A 23,178-nucleotide genomic window follows, 5' to 3' on the forward strand; every position below is an offset into this window, starting at 1 on the left:
GGCGCCCCATTGGCGAAGCCGCCCCATGTTACCATAACTGTTGTTTTCGCGTTTATTGAATGGAAGACCATCTTCTAAATTGTTTCTGTAGCGATGAATTTGTTTTTATGGTGCTGGAATGCATTACTAATTATGAAGGACTTGAGCGTCAATTTCTTTCACCCTAAATGCGCACGAAGATTTAAAAAAGAGTTCTAAAACAGGTATTTCCAGTAGTGAGAAGCATTTGTATGGGAATGACTTATGCGTAAAATAAACGACTAAAGGAGACAGCACAATTCTAGAAATGTACATCCATTGAAATTACTTCCCAAAATACAATTCAAAGAGTAAACGACAGAAAAATCCCTGAAGATGAAATTCAATATAATTTTCAAATATTTGAAATGATATGCAATAAATGAAATATAAACATTGACCTCAATCTCAATAATCTTGATTTTATCAACATTCGAAAGATCGAACAAAACATACAAATTATTTTTTGTACAATAGATATTTACTAATTTGGAGGAAGAGACGAGTTTCAATCTTAACGGACGACACTGCGGTTTAATAGAAATTATATCATACAAAATGGTTGATATAGTTTTTTTGTTGCTAGTTTCAAACATAATAAAGAATTTGTAATTGTTATGATGTTCAAAATAGATCATTACAAAAACGTGTTAGAGACTATATACTTATTGCTCTTATCAAAAGTTGCAAAAACAAAAAATCGCAAGAATGTTTTTTCTAAATGTTGTTTATAGGCCAAAATAAGCAAAGTATTGGACGTAATATACTACAAACGTTCAATAAATACAAAAAAAAACGTCTTGTTCTGAACTCAGTAACACTTACAGTCAGCCTAAAATTACGATTAAACGCTTGAACAACACCTTAAAACTTAACAACAACTATGCAGAAAATTGCTCGAAAAGCCTAAAGTGTTCATTATTTTTATACTTTCAAATATGTTGGACAATAAGTATACCAATGTATTTAATAATTATTTGTAATACTTCCTCCAAATACTTTACATATTTCTTGAAAAATTTAAAACAGTTTAAAATTTTACTCAAAAATTAAAAACATGTGTAACATAAGCTAATATCCTATGGGGACAAAAATCATTTCGGGCCCGGGCCCCCCCCCCCCCCTGGCTACGTCGGTGTATGGGAGCTCTATCCAAATCTGGACCGATTTTAAAATTATTTGGAGATCTAATTCTAGTCCGAATTAGTCAAGGTCTAGGGGTGAAAAATTGTGTACATAAAGTAATATTGTGTATATTAAGTAACCCAAAGGATCCCATAGCTGATATTTATGAGTTATGACGTAATGATATTTTTGATGCTTTATAGATTCGTTTGACGATATTGTTTCATCATTAAATAGAATGAGGAATCTTTTTGTAAAATATTTTGACCTTATACTGAAAAAGAAAAACAAGACATGATTTTCTACACGAAAAAAATTCTACAAAAATGTTCCTCCGAGAATTTTATGTAGGTTCCAAAAAATCGATATGATCACGTTTTCATTGTCCTGTTAAAGGACACGTTACACGTTCCTTTCTCAAAAAAACCCGTATGTTTTTGTATTTGCGTGCATTTCGTATAAGTTATTACCTATGTAGGAATACGGATGGTTATTATGATTATGATTTTCATACATCCTGATATTCCTGTACCACCAAAAACTAGAAACTCGTCGATCGAGTTTATTTTTCAAATTGTTTGCCCGCTTTATGATCAAAAACGTCAGTTTTTTAAACCAAATATTTAAATTTTGACTTTTTCTGTCCACCATTTCAGTAAAATCTAAAAGTTGTTACAAAATTGATCGATATGGGACTAAATTTGTAAGTCCTTGATAAGACCACAAAATCTATGACAAACGGTTTATTAATTTTCAAGCTAGAGTTGGCACCACAAAATGCTTTTATAAAAACAGGTTTTCGTAGACGGCGATTTGTCAAAAAACTTCGCATATATTTTTCAACAAAAAATTTAGAAAGCAATTTTTTGATTTGTATTGCCCTTCATTTTCACATATTTTGAAAGCGTAAAGATTTTCGCACGGGGAAAAGTTCCTTCCAGAATATACTCGGGAAAAAGGTAAAACTGACAAAAACTGTCTATGTTGTATTTTGTTGATATTTTTGAATATAAGATTCATAATATTAATTATTAATATTAATATTAATATTATGAATCTTATATTAAAAAATATCAACAAAATACAACATAGACAGTTTTTGTCAGTTTTACCTTTTTCCCGAGTATATTCTGGAAGGAACTTTTCCCCGTGCGAAAATCTTTACGCTTTCAAAATATGTGAAAATGAAGGGCAAATTAATATTAATATTAATATTAATATTAATATTAATATTAATATTAATATTAATATTAATATTAATATTAATATTAATATTAATATTAATATTAATATTAATATTAATATTAATATTAATATTAATATTAATATTAATAAGATTATTAATATTAATATTAATATTAATATTAATATTAATATTAATATTAATATTAATATTAATATTAATATTAATATTAATATTAATATTAATATTAATATTAATATTAATATTAATATTAATATTAATATTAATATTAATATTAATATTAATATTAATATTAATATTAATATTAATATTAATATTAATATTAATATTAATATTAATATTAATATTAATATGAATGTTACTTCATATTTATGTTTTGTAGTTGAGTATTAATGAACATTCTAAAGAATATGTTAAGAAAAGCAAACAGATTAGCTTATATTTATAAAAACAGGTTTTCGTAGACGGCGATTTGTCAAAAAACTTCGCATATATTTTTCAACAAAAAATTTAGAAAGCAATTTTTTGATTTGTATTGCCCTTCATTTTCACATATTTTGAAAGCGTAAAGATTTTCGCACGGGGAAAAGTTCCTTCCAGAATATACTCGGGAAAAAGGTAAAACTGACAAAAACTGTCTATGTTGTATTTTGTTGATATTTTTTAATATAAGATTCATAATATTAATATTAATATTAATAATTAATATTATGAATCTTATATTCAAAAATATCAACAAAATACAACATAGACAGTTTTTGTCAGTTTTACCTTTTTCCCGAGTATATTCTGGAAGGAACTTTTCCCCGTGCGAAAATCTTTACGCTTTCAAAATATGTGAAAATGAAGGGCAATACAAATCAAAAAATTGCTTTCTAAATTTTTTGTTGAAAAATATATGCGAAGTTTTTTGACAAATCGCCGTCTACGAAAACCTGTTTTTATAAAAGCATTTTGTGGTGCCAACTCTAGCTTGAAAATTAATAAACCGTTTGTCATAGATTTTGTGGTCTTATCAAGGACTTACAAATTTAGTCCCATATCGATCAATTTTGTAACAACTTTTAGATTTTACTGAAATGGTGGACAGAAAAAGTCAAAATTTAAATATTTGGTTTAAAAAACTGACGTTTTTGATCATAAAGCGGGCAAACAATTTGAAAAATAAACTCGATCGACGAGTTTCTAGTTTTTGGTGGTACAGGAATATCAGGATGTATGAAAATCATAATCATAATAACCATCCGTATTCCTACATAGGTAATAACTTATACGAAATGCACGCAAATACAAAAACATACGGGTTTTTTTGAGAAAGGAACGTGTAACGTGTCCTTTAACAGGACAATGAAAACGTGATCATATCGATTTTTTGGAACCTACATAAAATTCTCGGAGGAACATTTTTGTAGAATTTTTTTCGTGTAGAAAATCATGTCTTGTTTTTCTTTTTCAGTATAAGGTCAAAATATTTTACAAAAAGATTCCTCATTCTATTTAATGATGAAACAATATCGTCAAACGAATCTATAAAGCATCAAAAATATCATTACGTCATAACTCATAAATATCAGCTATGGGATCCTTTGGGTTACTTAATATACACAATATTACTTTATGTACACAATTTTTCACCCCTAGACCTTGACTAATTCGGACTAGAATTAGATCTCCAAATAATTTTAAAATCGGTCCAGATTTGGATAGAGCTCCCATACACCGACGTAGCCAGGGGGGGGGGGGGCCCGGGCCCGAAATGATTTTTGTCCCCATAGGATATTAGCTTATGTTACACATGTTTTTAATTTTTGAGTAAAATTTTAAACTGTTTTAAATTTTTCAAGAAATATGTAAAGTATTTGGAGGAAGTATTACAAATAATTATTAAATACATTGGTATACTTATTGTCCAACATATTTGAAAGTATAAAAATAATGAACACTTTAGGCTTTTCGAGCAATTTTCTGCATAGTTGTTGTTAAGTTTTAAGGTGTTGTTCAAGCGTTTAATCGTAATTTTAGGCTTACTGTAAGTGTTACTGAGTTCAGAACAAGACGTTTTTTTTTGTATTTATTGAACGTTTGTAGTATATTACGTCCAATACTTTGCTTATTTTGGCCTATAAACAACATTTAGAAAAAACATTCTTGCGATTTTTTGTTTTTGCAACTTTTGATAAGAGCAATAAGTATATAGTCTCTAACACGTTTTTGTAATGATCTATTTTGAACATCATAACAATTACAAATTCTTTATTATGTTTGAAACTAGCAACAAAAAAACTATATCAACCATTTTGTATGATATAATTTCTATTAAACCGCAGTGTCGTCCGTTAAGATTGAAACTCGTCTCTTCCTCCAAATTAGTAAATATCTATTGTACAAAAAATAATTTGTATGTTTTGTTCGATCTTTCGAATGTTGATAAAATCAAGATTATTGAGATTGAGGTCAATGTTTATATTTCATTTATTGCATATCATTTCAAATATTTGAAAATTATATTGAATTTCATCTTCAGGGATTTTTCTGTCGTTTACTCTTTGAATTGTATTTTGGGAAGTAATTTCAATGGATGTACATTTCTAGAATTGTGCTGTCTCCTTTAGTCGTTTATTTTACGCATAAGTCATTCCCATACAGTTTAGAGAATATTTACCACTGTAGTATATGACGGCCCCTCCAGGATATCCGCATTTCTTTTCAAAAATGTATGTTTTGATGACTCGAAGTGTACAAAACTTTATAAAATCGTGATGAAATTGCCACTCGGGATATCCGAAAATGCTTCTCACTACTGGAAATACCTGTTTTAGAACTCTTTTTTAAATCTTCGTGCGCATTTAGGGTGAAAGAAATTGACGCTCAAGTCCTTCATAATTAGTAATGCATTCCAGCACCATAAAAACAAATTCATCGCTACAGAAACAATTTAGAAGATGGTCTTCCATTCAATAAACGCGAAAACAACAGTTATGGTAACATGGGGCGGCTTCGCCAATGGGGCGCCTTCGCCAGCGCCAATTTTTTTGATAATTATAACTGCTACAGAAATGCCGTTAGAGGGAAAATTGTGAGTTTAACGAAGATCTTTCATCTCCCAAAAATTGGCATTTCTATCAAATATATGATTGCTGATGCACGCGGTTTCATGTTTTTGGGGTATTGCGAAAAATATTCATGGTAGGTATATTTTGTGATATCTTGTATACCTTTTGTGATATCAAAATTATATTTTATATCGTTAATAGACAACTACTGAAGAATATAAATCCAAATAATTTGCATGATAAAAGTAATTATAAATGCAAATATATTCATATTATGAACTATGTAGGGGGTGGGGCGGCTACGGCATGATAGGGGTGTTGTGGGTTAATGTGAGAAATATGTCAGGTTTAACTTAAATTGTTTATGCTGTTGATATACCACGCTATAATGTGAAGTTGAAATCAAATATTGTGCTAAACCTATCTAATTTGGCAAAAATTTCATTTTTATGCCTAAATTCAAGGAACCTACTTCAATTAACGGTTAGAATATGTTTCGTTTTGTAAATTTTAGAATCATTTTTGATTATTAAATAGAAAGCATGTTCCTTTTATGCATAATGTTGATATTTGAGGAGGAAGTATGGTAAATGCCAGTTTTAGAGTCCCTTAATATATGTCCTATGTCGATGGCGAAGTTACCCCATGGGTGGGGAGGCTTCGCCACTTTTTAGACATTTTGTAAATTCTCAAAAATAATATTTTAAAAACAAGATTATAATCATTTATATATCAACATTTTTAGCCAAGACATTCTAATATTCTTACCAAAAATAATATTTGTAAAAACTTTAATGATGTTGATATGAGAACATATTGAACAAAAACGTGGCGAAGGCGCCCCTTGTTACCATATATAGTTATGCAATTGTTTACCTTATGAGGAGAGTCCTTAATAATTATGAAGGACTTGGGCGTCAATTTCTTTCACCCTAAATGCACACGAAGATTTACAAAATAGTTCTAAAACGGGTATTTCCAGTAGTGAGAAGCATTTTCGGATATCCCGAGTGGCAATTTCATCACGATTTTATACAGTTTTGTACACTTTGAGTCATCAAAACATAAATTTTTGAAAAGAAATGCGGATATCCTGGAGGGGCCGTCATATTCTACGGTGGTAAATATTCCCTAAACTGTATGGGAATGACTTATGCGTAAAATATACGACTAAAGGAGACAGCACGCTTCGAATAATAAACTTGTTGAAAGAAAAAAGCAAGCTTTGTTAGGCATTACAACTGATTATTTAAAGAATCCTTGCCAAAGCAGGATATACGGGAGTATCCTTAATCAGGATGCATATGGTAAATTTCAAATTTCTTTTGCAATTCCATTCGAAGAAATGTTAAAAAAAAATTTTGCGAGCACATCCGCAATTTTTGGAACATAGATTAAGAAAAAAGTCGTGGTTTCAATTCTGTTCGCGTTCACAAAATTGGATGCTGCGCTCCAAAGTTATGGGGGGTTTTATTCCCTTATAAAGAACAAATATTTAAAAATTCAATTTTTGCTGTAATAAGAAAATGTATATATAAAGCGTTAACAGCATTTAATATCTATCCGTATATGCCTAAATATTTACTAAATGTATTTCTATTTTCGCGGAAAATTAAGAAATACTGAAAAAATCTTGGAGTAAATTTAATTTATTCTAATTTAGAGTCCAAATAAAACTCGAAAAAAATAATTTAAAACAAGTGAGCAAAGGCTATAGTCGGGACGGGGCCGACCATGTGATACCCTACACCACTACCCCTGTGCATAAGCTTTTCACTGGTAAACATTTATTTTAGGGAACATAATCCAACTACCACCAAACATATTTTGGTTTTTAATCAAAAAATATGCCTCTTTCTCTCTGGGACCCACATAAGCAACCAAAAATTTGTGACCATCCGATCAAAATTTCGACCTGTAGAATGGAAGAATTGGATGCATTACCGACTATTGTGGTATATCCCTCGTTTGACCACCTTCGCCAACCTACTTTACACCAATCTACAGGTAATATTTTCTTCTTCCATTGACAGGCCTTGCCGTTGAAATAACCCTACAAGAAATCGATATATGCACGCCCGCCTTGCACGCAGAAGGTCGGGGGTTCGATTCCCCGGCCAAGCAACATCAAACATTTTTCAACGGTGGCAAAATACCCCTCAGTAATGTTGGCGACATTTCCTGAGTATTTCGGCCTTGAAAAACTTCTCCACAAGTGGTGTCTTAAGGCACGCCGTTCGGACTCGGAGATAAACAGTAGGTCCCATATCATTGAGCTAAATATGAATTGGGGTGCACTCATTGATATGAGAGAAGTCTCCCTTGTCCCGTATAGGATGTTGTGGAACAATGTTTTTTTGTTTTTTTGATCACCAAAATCAATAGGCATCTTCATCTTTGGGGCCCCCATCAATCCCCAAAAATTCGTGACTCTCCAATCAAAATTCCAAATAGCGTGATTACAAAAAATGGAAAGATTGGATATATTATATGTTATAATAAATTTTGCCATATCTCCTTTTGGAATACTCCTACTAGAAGCGGAAATATTCTCATAAGAAAAAAAAACTTTGACTTTTCTCCACATAAGCTTTTCGCTTATTCCGACTCCTGACTATTATCCGACCATCACCAAAATAAATAGGCTTCTTCCTCTGTGGGACCCGCATACAATTCCAAAAACTTCGTGACGATCCGATTAAAATTGCGACCTGTAGCGTGGTTACAAAAAATCGGAAAATGGGATGCATTAACGACTATTGCGATATCTCTGTTGTTTGAGCAGCTACGACAACCTACCTTACATAATTGTAAAGGTGATATTTTCAACTTTCCTTGCCAGGTTTTGCTTTTGATATACCTCTGAAAGAAACAGAGATATTGGCTTTGAAATAAAACGTTGACCATTCTCCAAATAAGTTTTTGCCCATTCCGACCCCTTAATATTATCCGACCATCATTAAAATCAGTAGGCTTCTTCCTCTGTGGGACCCCCATTAACTCCCAAAACTTCGTGACGATCCGATCAAAATTGCGACATGTGGCGTGATTACAAAAAAATCGGAAAATGGGATGCATTATCGGCTATTACCACATCTCTGCTATTTGACCACCTACGACAACCTACTTTACATCGTTGTAAAGGTGATATTGTCTACTTTCCTCGTCAGGTTTTGCTTTTGATATACCTCTGAAAGAAACAGAGATATTGGCTTTGAAATAAAATGTTGACTTTTCTCCAAATAAGTTTTTTGCCCATTCCGACCCCTAAATATTATCCGACCCTCGCCAAAATCAATAGGCTTCTTCCTCTGTGAGACCTTCATTAACCCTCAAAATTTCGTGACGATTCGATCAAAATTGGGACCTGTAGCGTGATTTCCAAAAAATGGATAAATGGGATGTATTACCGACTATTGCGATATCTCCGTTATTTGGGTACCTATGCTGACCTACGTCATTGTAAAGACGGGATCTTCTACTTTCATAGTCAGGCTTTGCTTTTGGAAAATTTCCAACCAAAGCTGTGATATTCGTCAATATCATTAAAATCGCAAACATGAAAATTGGGGTTTTATTTGCTACTATTGTGATATCTTCGTTGTTTGATCACCTACGAGCACCTACTTCACATCAGTAGAAAGGTGATATTTTCTACTTTCATTGTCAGGTTTTGCTTTTGGTATACCCCATGCAGAAGCTGAGATATTCGCTTTGGAAAAAAACGTTGTCTTTTTATCCACCTAAGTTTTTTGCCCTTTCCGACCCCTAAATATTATCCTACCATCACCAAAATCAATAGGCTTCTTCCCCTCCGGGACCCCCATCAACGTCCAAAATTTCGTGACGATCCGATCAAAATTGCGACCTGTAGCGTGATTACAAGGTTTAGATGGACAGACGGACAGACGGACGGACGGACGGACTGACGGACGGACACACATAGCCAGATCGACTCAGCTCGTCGAGACATTCATTTTGGTATATATAAGTATGGGTCTACGACCATTATTTCGATGCGTTACAAACTTTTTGGCCAAAACCAACTTATAATACCCTCCCCACATAGTGGTGTAGGGTATAAATACGTACAGATTCTAGACAACGCGCAGAAAAATATGAGATCAAAATTTTAACGATAGGATTTATAACTGCCATATTACAGCAATAACAAAAGACGAAAACTTATTGTTGGAATATTATTTCAAAAATATATTTTTTTTTAATATGAAAAATAGAAAAAACATTTTTGGGAGTTATTCTACTATTTCGATAAATTTCGATGCAAGTACTAATGGACTTCGCTGAAACTTCTTCAGGGAAAATGCGATGACAAACCAGAAAGTGTATTTGCTTACTTTGATAAACAATAGGATTATGAAATAGAAGGTAATATTGAAATTACAACCAAAGAAAAAACATAAAAGTTAAAAATCGTATAATTCGCGAATTCGTTAAAATCAGTTAAGGCGCATGCGCTTTTCAGATACAGCGAGTGCATCTCTATCAATATGTAGCGATTTTTCCACTTTTCATTCAGCGACCAAAGTGTGCCGTTAGCTGCATCTTACTGTTCAAGAAACCTTTATGTGGGTAAAAATTGCGCGATATACATAAGATTATAAGGCGCATCCGATTTCAGTGACCGCATATAAAAAATACGTCATTATAACAAATTTTAAACAAATTCGTCAAGAACCGCGGATGTGCTACCAAATTCTTTTTTATACGAAATACGAATATTACTCCAGAATCTCGGTAATTTATGCCACACGGTTTTGGAAAATAATATAATCGCGTATAAAGGATTCCATTTATGTAAAAATAACCAAAGAAAATCGCGGTTCAATGCGCGGAATCATCAAAATATAATTTTGCAGAATTTCCTACTTTCAAGGTATCTATAACCGCCGTTTTAGTGGATGGATTTGAAAGCGGAATGGTTCATTAGATCCGGCGCGTAAAAAAACTGAAATCACGCGGGGTTCAAGGGTACCTGAGTCACAGTTGTAAATTTTGAAGCCAAAAAATAGGTTTTTAAAGAAAATTTACGCTCCAAAATTTCGACATTGAACTCCTATTACTAGGGAGCTGTATGAAGCACACTCATTAGATATACATCAAACGACGTGGAACCACGAGTTCTACAATCCAATAAATAGTTTGGGTAATTATCTGGTTGCGCCCTCCAATTATAAGAAAAATTCAAAAAACCCAGATTTCAGAACTTCAAAATGTCAGGATCGATTTTAGGGGGATGCAGTGTATATATCGAAAAGTCGTACATTAGAACCATGTTACCCAAGGGGTATTCTTCTATTCTTTCTTTGAGCTCAGGTCTGAATTTTCCGTGGTTTGACCAGAAATCAAGAAAGAACACAAAAAAACTTGAAAACTTCAACACATTTTTACCCATTTTTTAATATTACCACCAACACAGCTTCCACATAAATTAATTGTTATGGTTCATTTTATGCGACCCCGGCTAAAACACTTCAATTAATATAAATATATTCATATTTTATAAAATATATTGACAGTTCGCGACTTATTAAATGGTGAACCTCAACTTCAACGATTGTAAAACATTTTTGAATATTACCATATACTTGTACCGAATATTACTAAAAGTACTTCGTTTTCAATATAGAGTGAATATGCATCGATATTTTAATACAATCTTTCTGTATTCCCAAGTTTTAAAGGGGGGTTCTATTCAAATGAGCCAAATTTTTATATCAATTTTTGACTTTATTTTTTTTTTTCCTTGTATAATTCTTATACAAGTTGAATTTGAATGCAAATGAATGACTAAGTTTACTCCAAACATATGAAGCAAAATATAATAAAACTTAAAAACTTCATATCTTGTATAATTCGGAAGAAATGGAGGTTGAAAAAAATTTTGCACGGGGGTTCTATTCAAGTGAGCGGCAGTATATCAGTCCGCTTTGCGGACAGGAATATACCCTGAGTCTGTGTGAACTGAATCATTAATCTATGGACAGATCGAATAGCGGCTACACAACCAAAATCCTTTAACCCAGAGCTATGTATTAGGAGATTTTCAGAATTGTGTAGCCATTTTCGGACTATGAACTCACCAACAAAATATAGATTTTATCGTTGATCACAAATGTTACGGAGGAGGTAACTGAAGAAATGGACCGGACCGACATAGTTCATTTTTGGAAGTATATCTTATTTTGGGAGACATTCATTTCTGTGCGTCATAGTATAGTTTTCAGTTTTTTTCAAGAAAAATATAGACTTGCCCACGAAAAACATAATATCGCTCTAAACACAAAGAATACCGACCTTAAACTGCATTAAACAACTATTTTGAAGGTTTATTGGGATGTACACATTTTCGAGCTAAAACTTAGTTTGGACAAAGTATTACTAAAACCAAAGTTTGGAACAAATCTGTTGCTCCATTCAAGAAAAATCGCACTTACCACTGTAGCTAAAATTCTTTTGAGGGGGAAATACCAGAAGGATTAGACCAAAAATCACCATCTACGAACTTTATATAAGGCTCGCAGAAATATTGCTATAAAGAATGTTTGGACCAACGCAGTATCCAGTTTGAAAGTTGTGGTGCGTATCCTTACAGCTTTCGGGCTGTATCTGTTCGAGAATTATCGTGTTCTCCAGGCAGCCAACCAGACGGTGGCTAACTCGACTCCAAATTTTCTGAAACAGATTTCTTCCAAACACACTTATTTCGATGAGGCACATTATGACTATAGGCTGAGAGTATAAAAAATGTAGATTGGGAACAATTGTGTTCATGGATTTTTGCTAAAATTCTGGGTGCCAGAATTTCATTTTAAAAGTATTCAAGGGTGATAAGACGGGAGTTTTCTTGGTTCCTGGTCAATTTATGAGAAAATCCAGGATAGGAAACAAGAATTTCTATAAGAGAAGTCCTACGATTGGACGCCAAAATAGTCTATTGACAGATGCCCGATCGGACACCAGGATTTGTCATTACAAACCCATGATTGGGTGCTAGAAGTTCATCATAAATGTGACTCACTATTGCTCAGCATTAGTTCTCTATCAAGAAAACCACTATCGGCCTTCAGAAATTCTTTGTGATTAGATTTACGATTGGACACCAAAATATTTTTAGGGAATAACTTCAACGACAGTAACAATAACAACGATTGGACACCTGAATTTCTGAAATTGAAAAACTGACCATATTCTGACACCGCAGCGTGATAAAAGACAAAAAAGAAGACACGTGTCTCGGCATTTTTCCTTTATTTATAAAACTCCTTAATCTACCTGCAAATATAAAAAATACTAGTGGATAACGCTATGATATCCGAACGTTCCCTCTGCATAAATCAATTCTCTACTAATCCCATTTTCCTTCCATAAATTACTCAATAAAATTGGAGTGGAAAATTGAAGCCATGATTTTGAACTTTTGTGAAGTATGAAACAAAGGAAAGGTTAAGATATTTCTAAGGTTTTCCGATTGTATACTCTTTCTTTTGGTCTTACCGAAGTGATATCACTGAATTACATAACATTTACTGTAGTTGTAAGTTATTTGATAATTGATACACCCGAAAGTATATGCGACTATTAATATATCTATTGTTTGAACATATATTTATTAACTCTATGTTGCCAAAAAAAGTTCTGAAAACAAGGGGAAATTTGCCAAGAAGTCTTACGTCATTTTAATTAAAAAATAGTAATGAAAATTATTTCATCAGTAATATAAGTATAAAATAAGGTTTATATCATTGCTAAATAAGAAATTTTTGCTAACATGAACTTTCAAAATTTTGGTCATGTTGGCTCGACATCATCATATATTGAAGAGACATTTGAGGAAATCTGGAAAATGTGACTCATTATGGTCTAGAAAAATTTTCGCCAAATTTTACTGAAATCTGTGGTGGTATAGGGTATCATATAGTCGGCCCCGCCCAACTTTGATCCTTTCCATACTGTTTTTGCTGCTCCTCAGCAAAACATCTCAATATATTTTTAGATTGGGCTTGGGTGCAATTTTCGCGATTTAATATTTAAAATAATATTTAATATTTAAAAAAAATCTTGGATTTTTTTTTTTTTTTTTTTTTGTATTAATTTACGATTAATTACAAAAATTGTCAGTCATTTTTGTAGAGGAGTTGGAATAGTTACCATTCTTACAGTGTTTTATTTAACTTGCTTTGGTGTCTGTTTAATTCAAATCTAGTAACTCATTTTTAACATAGTTGCAGTTGACCAATCGAACTGAAGCTTTGCACACTTTTCAGATTTGGATGACAATACACGAATATGAAACCAAAGCCAATATGGGTCCATTTTTTCGTATAGCCCCCATATAGCGGTACCACTCGATTTCAGGCAATTAAAAGTTTTTAACTACATTTTCGGCCTAAATTGACTGTAATTTGGTTATGGACTTCTCAGTGGTTATGGACTTCTCAAATTTACTAAAAAATTAAAAATAACAAATAAATAAAAAAAATTAAGTATCAGTGTTTTATTTATAAATGCACTTAAATCTAGAAAATAATTTGTCGCTTCGCCTCTATAAGTGTATTCTTCCTTATGATGGAATCTCTCAAATAAAACGCTGCATTTTGGCAAAATTTAAGGGCAAGCGTTTAATTTGGTAGGTTTCATCATGAGGAAGAATATACTTACTGAGGCTAAGCCACAAATTATTTTCTAGTTTTAAGGGTATTTATAAATGAAATACTGTAACTTAAGTTTTTAATTATTTTTTATTTCTAATTGTTTTATATTTGTCAATAATTTTTTCCTTTACACCAGTGCGAAACATTTGTTACTTTAACTAAAAAAAATAAAATAAAAATTAGATTTTTAACATTTGTTTGGTTTGTTTGTTTGTTTCCTGACAAAAATACACACAGAACATGTCAGTCAGAATTTATGGATTACATGAGCTTATTAAAAGATTCCGTAAATCGTAACTTTTTTAGCAGTAATTTATTTTATTTTGTGATTTCGCATAATGCAATAATTAGTCGAATTTTATGGTTATCATGTACGATAAATTAATTATTAAAAATATTGCATTTAAATCTAAATATTCATATAACTAAAACTAAAAGGAATTATTTTCTTTCATTCTAGGTAAATCATACTTCGCAGTGATACATATGGCTATACTGGTTTGGAGGATAATTTGATTTCAATATTTTGAAAAAGATGACTATGCATAAGACCATCGTTTAACCGGTAACAAATTATATCAGCATCTTTAAGAAACCAACACTTTATGAACTTCCAATTTTAGTATTTGACACACATGCATATGACTCAAATGTATACATCACTTCCTGAGGCTGCAATACACATTCCTTTGATGTGTAGATTGACATATTGTAAAATTACCATTACAACCCATTATTAGTTATACATAAAATTTTATTTTACATTAATCTGACCTGACAGAATAACCAAGATAACGTAGTCCTTGAATAACATGAACTTCCAATTTAAGTACTTGACACACATGCATATGCCTCAAATTATACATCACTTCCTGAGGCTGCAATACAAATACCTCTGATGTGAAAATTGACATATTGTAAAATTACCATTACAAATTTTAATTTTAGTTTAATTTGACCTGACAGATGAACCAAGATAACATAGTCCTTGAATATCATGTTTAATGATTAATCTTAGTAACAGTTGTCTTATTTACCTACATACGAGTACATACATACATTACTTTCAAGTCAGTGATTTTTTAAATTCGGTTCATATACAAAATAGGAAGACAAAATCCGCATTGTTACCAACCCACTGCGTGGTGGTGTGGTTTATGTTTTGTTTTAATGCAAATTTTTATTGGGAACGTACCGTTTAAGTGGCCTGGCCTGCACATTTCCATAAACAATAATTTTTAATGGTTTATTCTTGTAAAGAGACTGCAAAACATTACTTTCAATTTTGTATTCTTTTGATTGGCTAGGAAATTGTTTTGTGTTACGCAAATAACCAGTATCCATTGATAATTAGTTGCAATATCAAATCCTAATCCTATTACATAGCTGGGTAGCTAGTGCTGGTGTTTGTCCTCTGACTGGCTATCTGCCAAACACCTCATCTTTTGTGTTACGCGAACCTTTGTTCATGCAATCGCCATCATCAGCGAGCGAGTCATCATCAGCGGCAGACAAACAGGTAGAAGAAGTTACTGGACAGCAGCCACCAACAAAATTAGCATCCAAGTTAGCAAGTTTGCCATTAAGTCAGTCAGGCAGGCAGTCAGCAAGCCAGGCGGCAGTAAAACAATGAACCCACCAACAGCACAGCTGCTCTTCTGCATTGCTATGTATGTCGTATGCTGTATTACATGCGAATTTGAATTGATGTTCACGAAAGCTTGGCGGTAAGGTTGAACTTCGACAATTTTTGGGTATAAATGGATGAGACGCCTAGTTGAGATTGTCAGTAAACCATTTGATTTAGTTTAATACACATCCAACATCGCAACGTAAAGACGCGAAACTTTCAATTTTCCAACCCCCCACTATTTAAGACTCTTTGCTTATATCAAAGTTCGTTGAAGAGTGAGAGAAGTGCAGAAACCACAGATTAACAAGGATTACCAGAAAGTTAAGTCTGTGCCAGAATAAATATCGAAAAAATCGGAATATTCTAAAAACGAAGAAAAAACAGTCGAAATGAAAGCCTTTATTTTAATGTCGTGTTTGGCCTTGGCTGCCGCTAGACCCGAAGCTGGATATGCTTATAACAGACCCGGTGGTAGTGGTGGTGGAGGTGGCGGCGGTTTCGGTGGCAGCGGTGGTTTTGGTGGAAGCGGTGGATTTGGTGGAAGCGGCGGTTTCGGTGGTGGTAGCTCTGGAGGTGGTGGCTTCGGAGGTGGTGGAAGCGGTGGATTTGGCGGTGGTTCTGGTGGTGGTGGATTCGGTGGTGGCGGATTCGGAGGTGGTTCCGGTGGTGGATTCGGTGGTGGTAAGAATAACCAAATTGACAAAATTGTAATTACAAAATATTTGGTTTAATCTGATGTCTTATCTTAGGATCCGGTGGTGGTTTCGGAGGTGGCGGCTCTATTGGCGGCTTCGGCGGCGGTGGTGGTGCTGGTACAACATTGGTACAAAAGCACGTCTATGTCCATGTTGCTCCCGAAGAACCCGAAGAATCCCGCCCACGTCCAAATATTCCTATTGGCCAGTCCCAGAAACACTACAAGATCATTTTCATTAAGGCACCATCTGCTCCATCTTATCAAGCTCCCGTTATTCCTGTACAACCACAAAACGAAGAAAAGACATTGGTTTATGTGTTGGTCAAGAAACCAGAAGATCAACAGGATATTGTCATTCCTACCCCTGCTCCAACTCAGCCATCCAAACCAGAGGTTTACTTCATCAAATACAAGACACAAAAGGAAGGTGGCGGTGGAGGCATTGGAGGTGGTGTTGGTGGAATTGGCGGCGGTATTGGCGGAGGTGCTGGTGGAATTGGTGGAGGTAGTGGCGGCATTGGAGGTGGTCTTGGTGGTGGTCTCGGCGGTGGTAGTGGAATTGGTGGCGGTATTGGCGGCGGTAGCGGCGGTGGTGCCCCCTCTACCAACTACGGACCTCCTGGCAAATCTGGTCCTTATTAAGCTGAACAAGGCTCAAGCCAAATGGGATTTTATTTTACCAAACATATGACCACTGACCTTCGACGTAACGAAAATTGATTTTACTATTGCTTTCGTCCACTAGTCTTCAATGGATTTTTTCTACTGGCAAACACAACAAAAAATATGACACAAATGACAATGACTGTGACAGAATCATTCTCTTGAAGCGATTTTGAGAATGGTGTATTTTCTTTAGAGATGAAAATCATCTTTAAGGTAATTACAACACTAACTTTCGATGAAATATTTTAAAGGAACGATCTGTGGTTATACTTCTCTTACTAACTTTTGTATATAAGCCATATTTCCCTAAAGAATCTAACTCTCTTGCTCACTCTGTTCCTGTCTATCTTCCTCAAACTGTTTTGTACATAAGTTCTATGCAACTATCTTGAACTCCATTGTATATTGCCTATCTCTCCCTCTCTAGTTGCCAAAAATGTGCAACCCTAATTATTAGCATAGGAATGTCCACATTGGAGCCTAACTACTGATCTTTAAACTTAAATCTCCAAGTGGATATATAATGTTAATTAATTGTTTATTGTTTAATTATTATAATTTGTTAAGTATTTTTAAAATGCATAATAAAAAACGACGGTGACAAAATTAAAAAAAAAAGTTTGTTTAGAATTTATGGTTGGGTTTTGAGAATTCATTCAAATGGGCCAATGTAGCTTTGTTCGTTTACTAGATTAGTCACTCAGAAACAATAGCAACATTTCAAAACTATCCTCCAACAGCTGCACTTGGCGAAAATTGTGAACTTCTGTTCTTAATCTGGGTCTCTCTCTCAGTTTTAGGAATGTGGCTGCTTCGGTGCGTTTTAACCACAAAGCTACTGGAGTTAGTTGAGTAGGTGGACAGTTGAAAAGGTGCAGTGTGTCGTGCGGCCCCGTGCTGCTTGCTGGGTAGATGTTTTGCACTGTGTCATCAGTTCTTGGAATTTAGACGTCTGGGCCATCGCGAGAGTAGTTGAGCCAAAATTATTCTGGTTTGTAGTGACAACTGCCGCTCGTCAAATAGCATGGAGCGCTAGACAGTATCAAAGGTGTTTGATTCGAGTCGATCTTTTGTTGTTGTAGCAAATATGATCATTTGAGTTTTATTCCAGTTATCAGGTTCTGGTTCCCGAATCCAGACTTAAAAGTTCTGCAACCTGGACTGGTTGCGTGGGGTTTGCTGGTCAATGCTATTGCATGATATGCTCGTTGGTCTAGATGTTCTCGTTTATGCCTTTGGACCTCTCTCTCTCTCTAGATCATAAAGATAATTCCTGGCGTGCCTAGGTGCTGGAAGCCTGTCCATTAAATCGTCACAGAGATGCGCAAGGCGATAACAAGCATGTACTGCATCGACAACATCCTTCTGTGCTGATGCACTGGTAAATCCTTCGTCTCCACATTAAGACGGTCCACTGGTGTCATGAGGATGCACACTGTTGCAGTCCTCAGGGTGGTATTTGAGGTTTGAATATTCTTCCGCTGCATAGCGGTAACATTTGCTTAAAACGCTGGCGCCGCATAGCTTACCACTGACCGGACAAGACAAGCCAAGTCAAGCTTTTGATGGTTTTTGGCGTCCTCGACTAATATGTGCGAAGATGTCGTACAGCGCTTCCGTTTACGGAACCCTTGCTAATGATCGGAAACTGGATATATATTTCCGACGCTGGGAAAAGCAATGCGTCAAGAGTCTTTGCTACAGGAGACGAAAGCGAAATCGGTCAATACGATTCATCTGTGATGGCATCCTTTCCAGGCTTCAGTAACGGATCCACCCTTCCCATTTTCCCAACTTCGGGCACAATGTAAGGTCTAGCGCCAGGTTGAGAACTTTGGTGAGATAATCCACTATCGCTCATCCAGCTGTTTTAACATTACCATGGAGATCAGGGCCCAATGCTTTGTATGACTTCGCAACATCATTTATTGTAAATTGTGGTGGTTCCTCATCGACAGAAAGAGATAAAGTGCTAAGTAGTTTGGGGTGCAATTGCTTGTTTTTTCGTAATATTTATAATTTTTTACATACAAATGAACTGTTTTGTAGGATCTAGGGGGAAGGGGGGGGGGGCAGCTGCCCCTCCCTGGCTATTCCTGGCTACGCCCATGGTTATTTGTTAATCCCGCTGGGAAATTTGATTTCACTATTTCAATCTCAAGAAAAATGGACCAATTTCGAAGCGAAACGAGACATGTCCTTAAAATGCAGTTGTGTGAAAAGTTTTGAATTTTTCTGTAGGAGGTACCCGAAGGAGTGGTCAGATAAAGTATATATTTTAACCTGAAGAAATATTAAATATTAAAAAAAATTAACCGAATCAGTTGACCTATTCGATAGTTATCTTGGGCTCCGTGTCGATCTATCTAAACTTTGTACTCACGATACAGATAGCAATTTATATCGCATCATCACGAAATGTTTGGCGAAGATGGGGCCAATCGATTTTGTTGATCCTCAGATAATATTCCCCCCCTCTGGAGTGGGCAAATAGCAAACGTTTTATTCTTATGTAAATGTCTCCTCTTATACATATTAGGCGTATTCCAATAGAAGACTCACACAATGAGTATAGAGTATGTGATCAAATGTGTGTTGAAATATTCGCTATGCCATCCCATTATTCTATTTTTTGGATGGGACATATCATCAATCAATCCTGTATCGACAATAACCTATGCGTACTTGTTTTTTTCATATGGAATTTGTTTTCTTAAGAAAGTTTTTCCTCGTCACATTTTTGTAGAAACAGAATTGACCGTCCGACCTTACTTTTTGATCACCTCTTTGTACTTGTATATTTATATTTTTATTGTGGTTTTTGTTCTTTAAATGTCTGTTACTCCCCACACAAATATTTATTCACATTGCATTATTATTTCTCGTTCATATCATTTTACAATATTCTATAAAAAGATAAACAGGAATATAATTTTTTTAACTGCAATTTAACTCTGGCAATTTATTTCAAAGTTATGAGAATCTTAATAAGATTTTTTTTTGCATTTTGCAAAATGGTACCACATCCTCGCACTGTGTTTGCTCAAAGACAGCAAACTGTGGAAAATCCCTCGAGATACAATTCTACTGATGCCCCCTGCAACTCTCTTTAAAGATGCAACCACAATTGCATCAACATGCCTAGGTATCCGGCATCTATGCGATGCATCGCACCCAATATCTCCACTCAAGGAAGTTAAATAACAAAACTTTAGGAAAAATTGTTGCTGAAAAAAAACCTAATTCAGCTGAAACGACAGATGATGCTGGCTGTTGTGTACTTAGCCAAGATATTGTTGCAATGTGCAGTACAACAACAACGATGGATGAGCAAAGCGCTAACAGCAGCCGCAACGCTACGACAAACGTAATAGCAATGGCAACAACTTGGAAAGAAGAAATAAAATAAAAAATAAAAAAGAAAAACTTATCTTGGGAATTTTTAGCCAAATCCAAAAATAACTTTATCCATTTACAATGGGAGTCATCCAAAGCGAATAAAGCTCCTAGCCATAGTGTCAACACAAGGAGGATAGTCTGCAAAAAAAAAAAAGACTAACCAACCACCGGGGATGCCGTTATAATATTTAAAACTATTATTGTCAAAGATTTCCAATGTGCTTGGAATTTTAAAATTGAGAAAATGCATTATTACGAAGCAAAACAAAAGACCAGAAATAAGAATAATCCAAATCGACATCTCTGGTGGTGGTGGTAGAGCATCCAACAACATGCAAAAAACAAAAAGTGAAAGTGATAAAGGAATAAATAAATAAAAAAATGCCTTAAAGGTGTAAACGAAACTGAAACTGCAAAATTGGCAATAAAATCCATTGCACCCAACCTACATACCAAAGAAGATGTCTTAGATCAGTGGCATAAAAACCAGTCATCGAACCTGAACGATGATCATTGTGGTCCGGAATTGTATACTTTAGCTCTTATTGCCCTAAGCTGCTATTGAAAACCAACTACTAAATTTGCATATATAATGACAAAATCCACTTTGAAATTATGAAAGGCAAGAAAATAAAAAATATATTTTGCAAATAATTTTTTATTAAGGCTTCAGAATTGTTAATGTAAATACCCTTATCGATTTGGCGATTAATTTAATTCACTTAAAGTGAATGCACGTGGACCAAGAAATTTAAAAATTCAACTTTTATTCTAATCAGACTTTCGTAATTTGGAGTAAATGGTAATTTTATTAAAAAAACAATCACTGAAATGTTACAGGAAGCTATCAGTTAGTGAGATAGTAATTTTCCAAAGTCAGTCTACCATTGCACAGTGTGTCCAAAATGGGTATTGTGTCAAAAATGTATATTTTCTAAAGACAGAACTATGCAATTAGTAGGAGATGTTTTTTTATTTTACAGAGTTACAAAAATTTATAAATTTATAACCTCAAAGCAGGCGGTGTCCTTATATGGTGGTTATATAAAAAGATGGACCTATATTGAAATTTTTTTGCAGGGATCACTAACATCCCAAAACGTACATCATCAGTATACTTTGGTTCAAAAATTTGGCCAGAAACTTTCAGAAATTATAAAATGGGGGAACCATTATGTGGGGGATATACCTCCAACCATAACATTGGCGGTATAATTAACTTTGTCATTCCGTTTGTAGCACAACAAAATATTCGTCAGAGACTTTATAAAGTACTTATGGCAAAAAAATGTTTTACAATCGATGAATCCGAGTTTCACCCATTCAGAATTCGCGAACTGTTAACATATTCTATAAAGTATGATTGAAATTCTATAGAATGAAGTGTTTTAGAAGGAATCCCATAAGGTCGACCATTAAAATTAATTTATGTACGTGGAAGCTTTGTTGGCATTAATATGGAAAAATAGGTAAAATGGGTTGAAGCCAACAAGTTTTTTTATGCTGCCTTCCGATTTCTGGCTTAACCTTACATTTTATAGGCATGTGCCCAAAGAAAGTCTCAAATAATACTTGATAGGCAATACGATATTAGTGTATCATTTTTCGATATATTTACTGCATCCACCTAAAATTTATGCTGACATTTTGAAGCCGGAATTTCGGGGTTTTTTGAATTTTTTTAATAATTCGGACGCGCAACAAGATAATATTCAGAACTCATAATAGATTATAGAACTCGTGATTACGTCGTTTAATGCATATCTCATGAGTGTGCTCCTTACAGCATGCGTGATTTAAAAAAAAAACAATTTTTTGCGTTTAAAATTTACAAATGTCATTCAATTTCTTTTGTACCCCGCCTGAATTTAGTTTTTTTTTACACGACGTATCCACTGAGCACATCCGGAAAATCAGCAAAAAATTTATTTTGACAAATCCGCGTGCTAAACCGCGATTTTCTTTAAAAAAATTTTACGTAAATAGAATCCTTTATACGCGATTACAATATTTGCGAAAACGCGTGTCATAAATTACAGAGATACGGGAGTAATATGGGTCTTTTACGCAAAATAGAAAGTGGAGGCACATCCGCGGTTCTTGAAGAATCTACTTGAAATATGTGTATATTGAAGTATTTTTGAGTGAAACATCGAAATATGCATAAATATTGAAGAGATTGATTCGCTCTATCCAAAAACGGATGCGCATCAACTGATTTTAACTAATTCGCGAATAATAGGCTTTTTAATTTCCACATTTTTTGAATGATTGTAATTTCAATATTACTCTTAATTTCCTATCCTTATAAGTTATCACAGTAAGCAAATAAGCTTTCACGATGGTAAACCATATTTCTTGATAAAGTTTTAGCAGTACACATTAATTATTGTATGGGATTTTAGCGAAATAGTTGGAGAACTTCCAAATATTTTTTTCCTAATTTTTAGAATCAAACCAAAAAATATATTTGCAACAATATTTTCCAACAATAAGTTTATGAAAGTTTATTATTTATGGATTAATCGAGCTAACATGGCCTAAGGAGTTTTGTATTGAAAAATTAATTCTAGCGTTATACCACAACACACATTCAACTAATTACCCTACGGACCGTTTCGCTTGGTGTTTGCCAAAGCTCGTCAGGGGTATTTTGAATGTTAATTAATGGCTAGAAGACAAAGGCTAATTTTGATAACTTCTATTTA

The 23,178-nt window shown here is 34.1% G+C and overlaps 2 protein-coding genes across 3 annotated transcripts in view; both read left to right on the plus strand.

The window, feature by feature from the left end:
- Positions 1 to 23,178, plus strand: part of RYa-R (RYamide receptor) — a 688,795-nt gene that overhangs the window by 582,307 nt on the left and 83,310 nt on the right. The window lies entirely within an intron of this gene.
- LOC141388603 (uncharacterized) lies at positions 15,462 to 17,689 on the plus strand. Its single transcript, XM_073958609.1, has 2 exons — positions 15,462 to 16,389; positions 16,458 to 17,689. The coding sequence occupies exons 1-2, from the start codon at positions 16,098 to 16,100 to the stop codon at positions 17,045 to 17,047; spliced, it is 882 nt and encodes a 293-aa protein (XP_073814710.1). The 5' UTR covers positions 15,462 to 16,097; the 3' UTR covers positions 17,048 to 17,689.

This window comes from Musca autumnalis, unplaced genomic scaffold, assembly GCF_047663935.1.
Source record: "Musca autumnalis isolate F117 unplaced genomic scaffold, ASM4766393v1 scaffold_1, whole genome shotgun sequence".
Taxonomy (NCBI): domain Eukaryota; kingdom Metazoa; phylum Arthropoda; class Insecta; order Diptera; family Muscidae; genus Musca; species Musca autumnalis.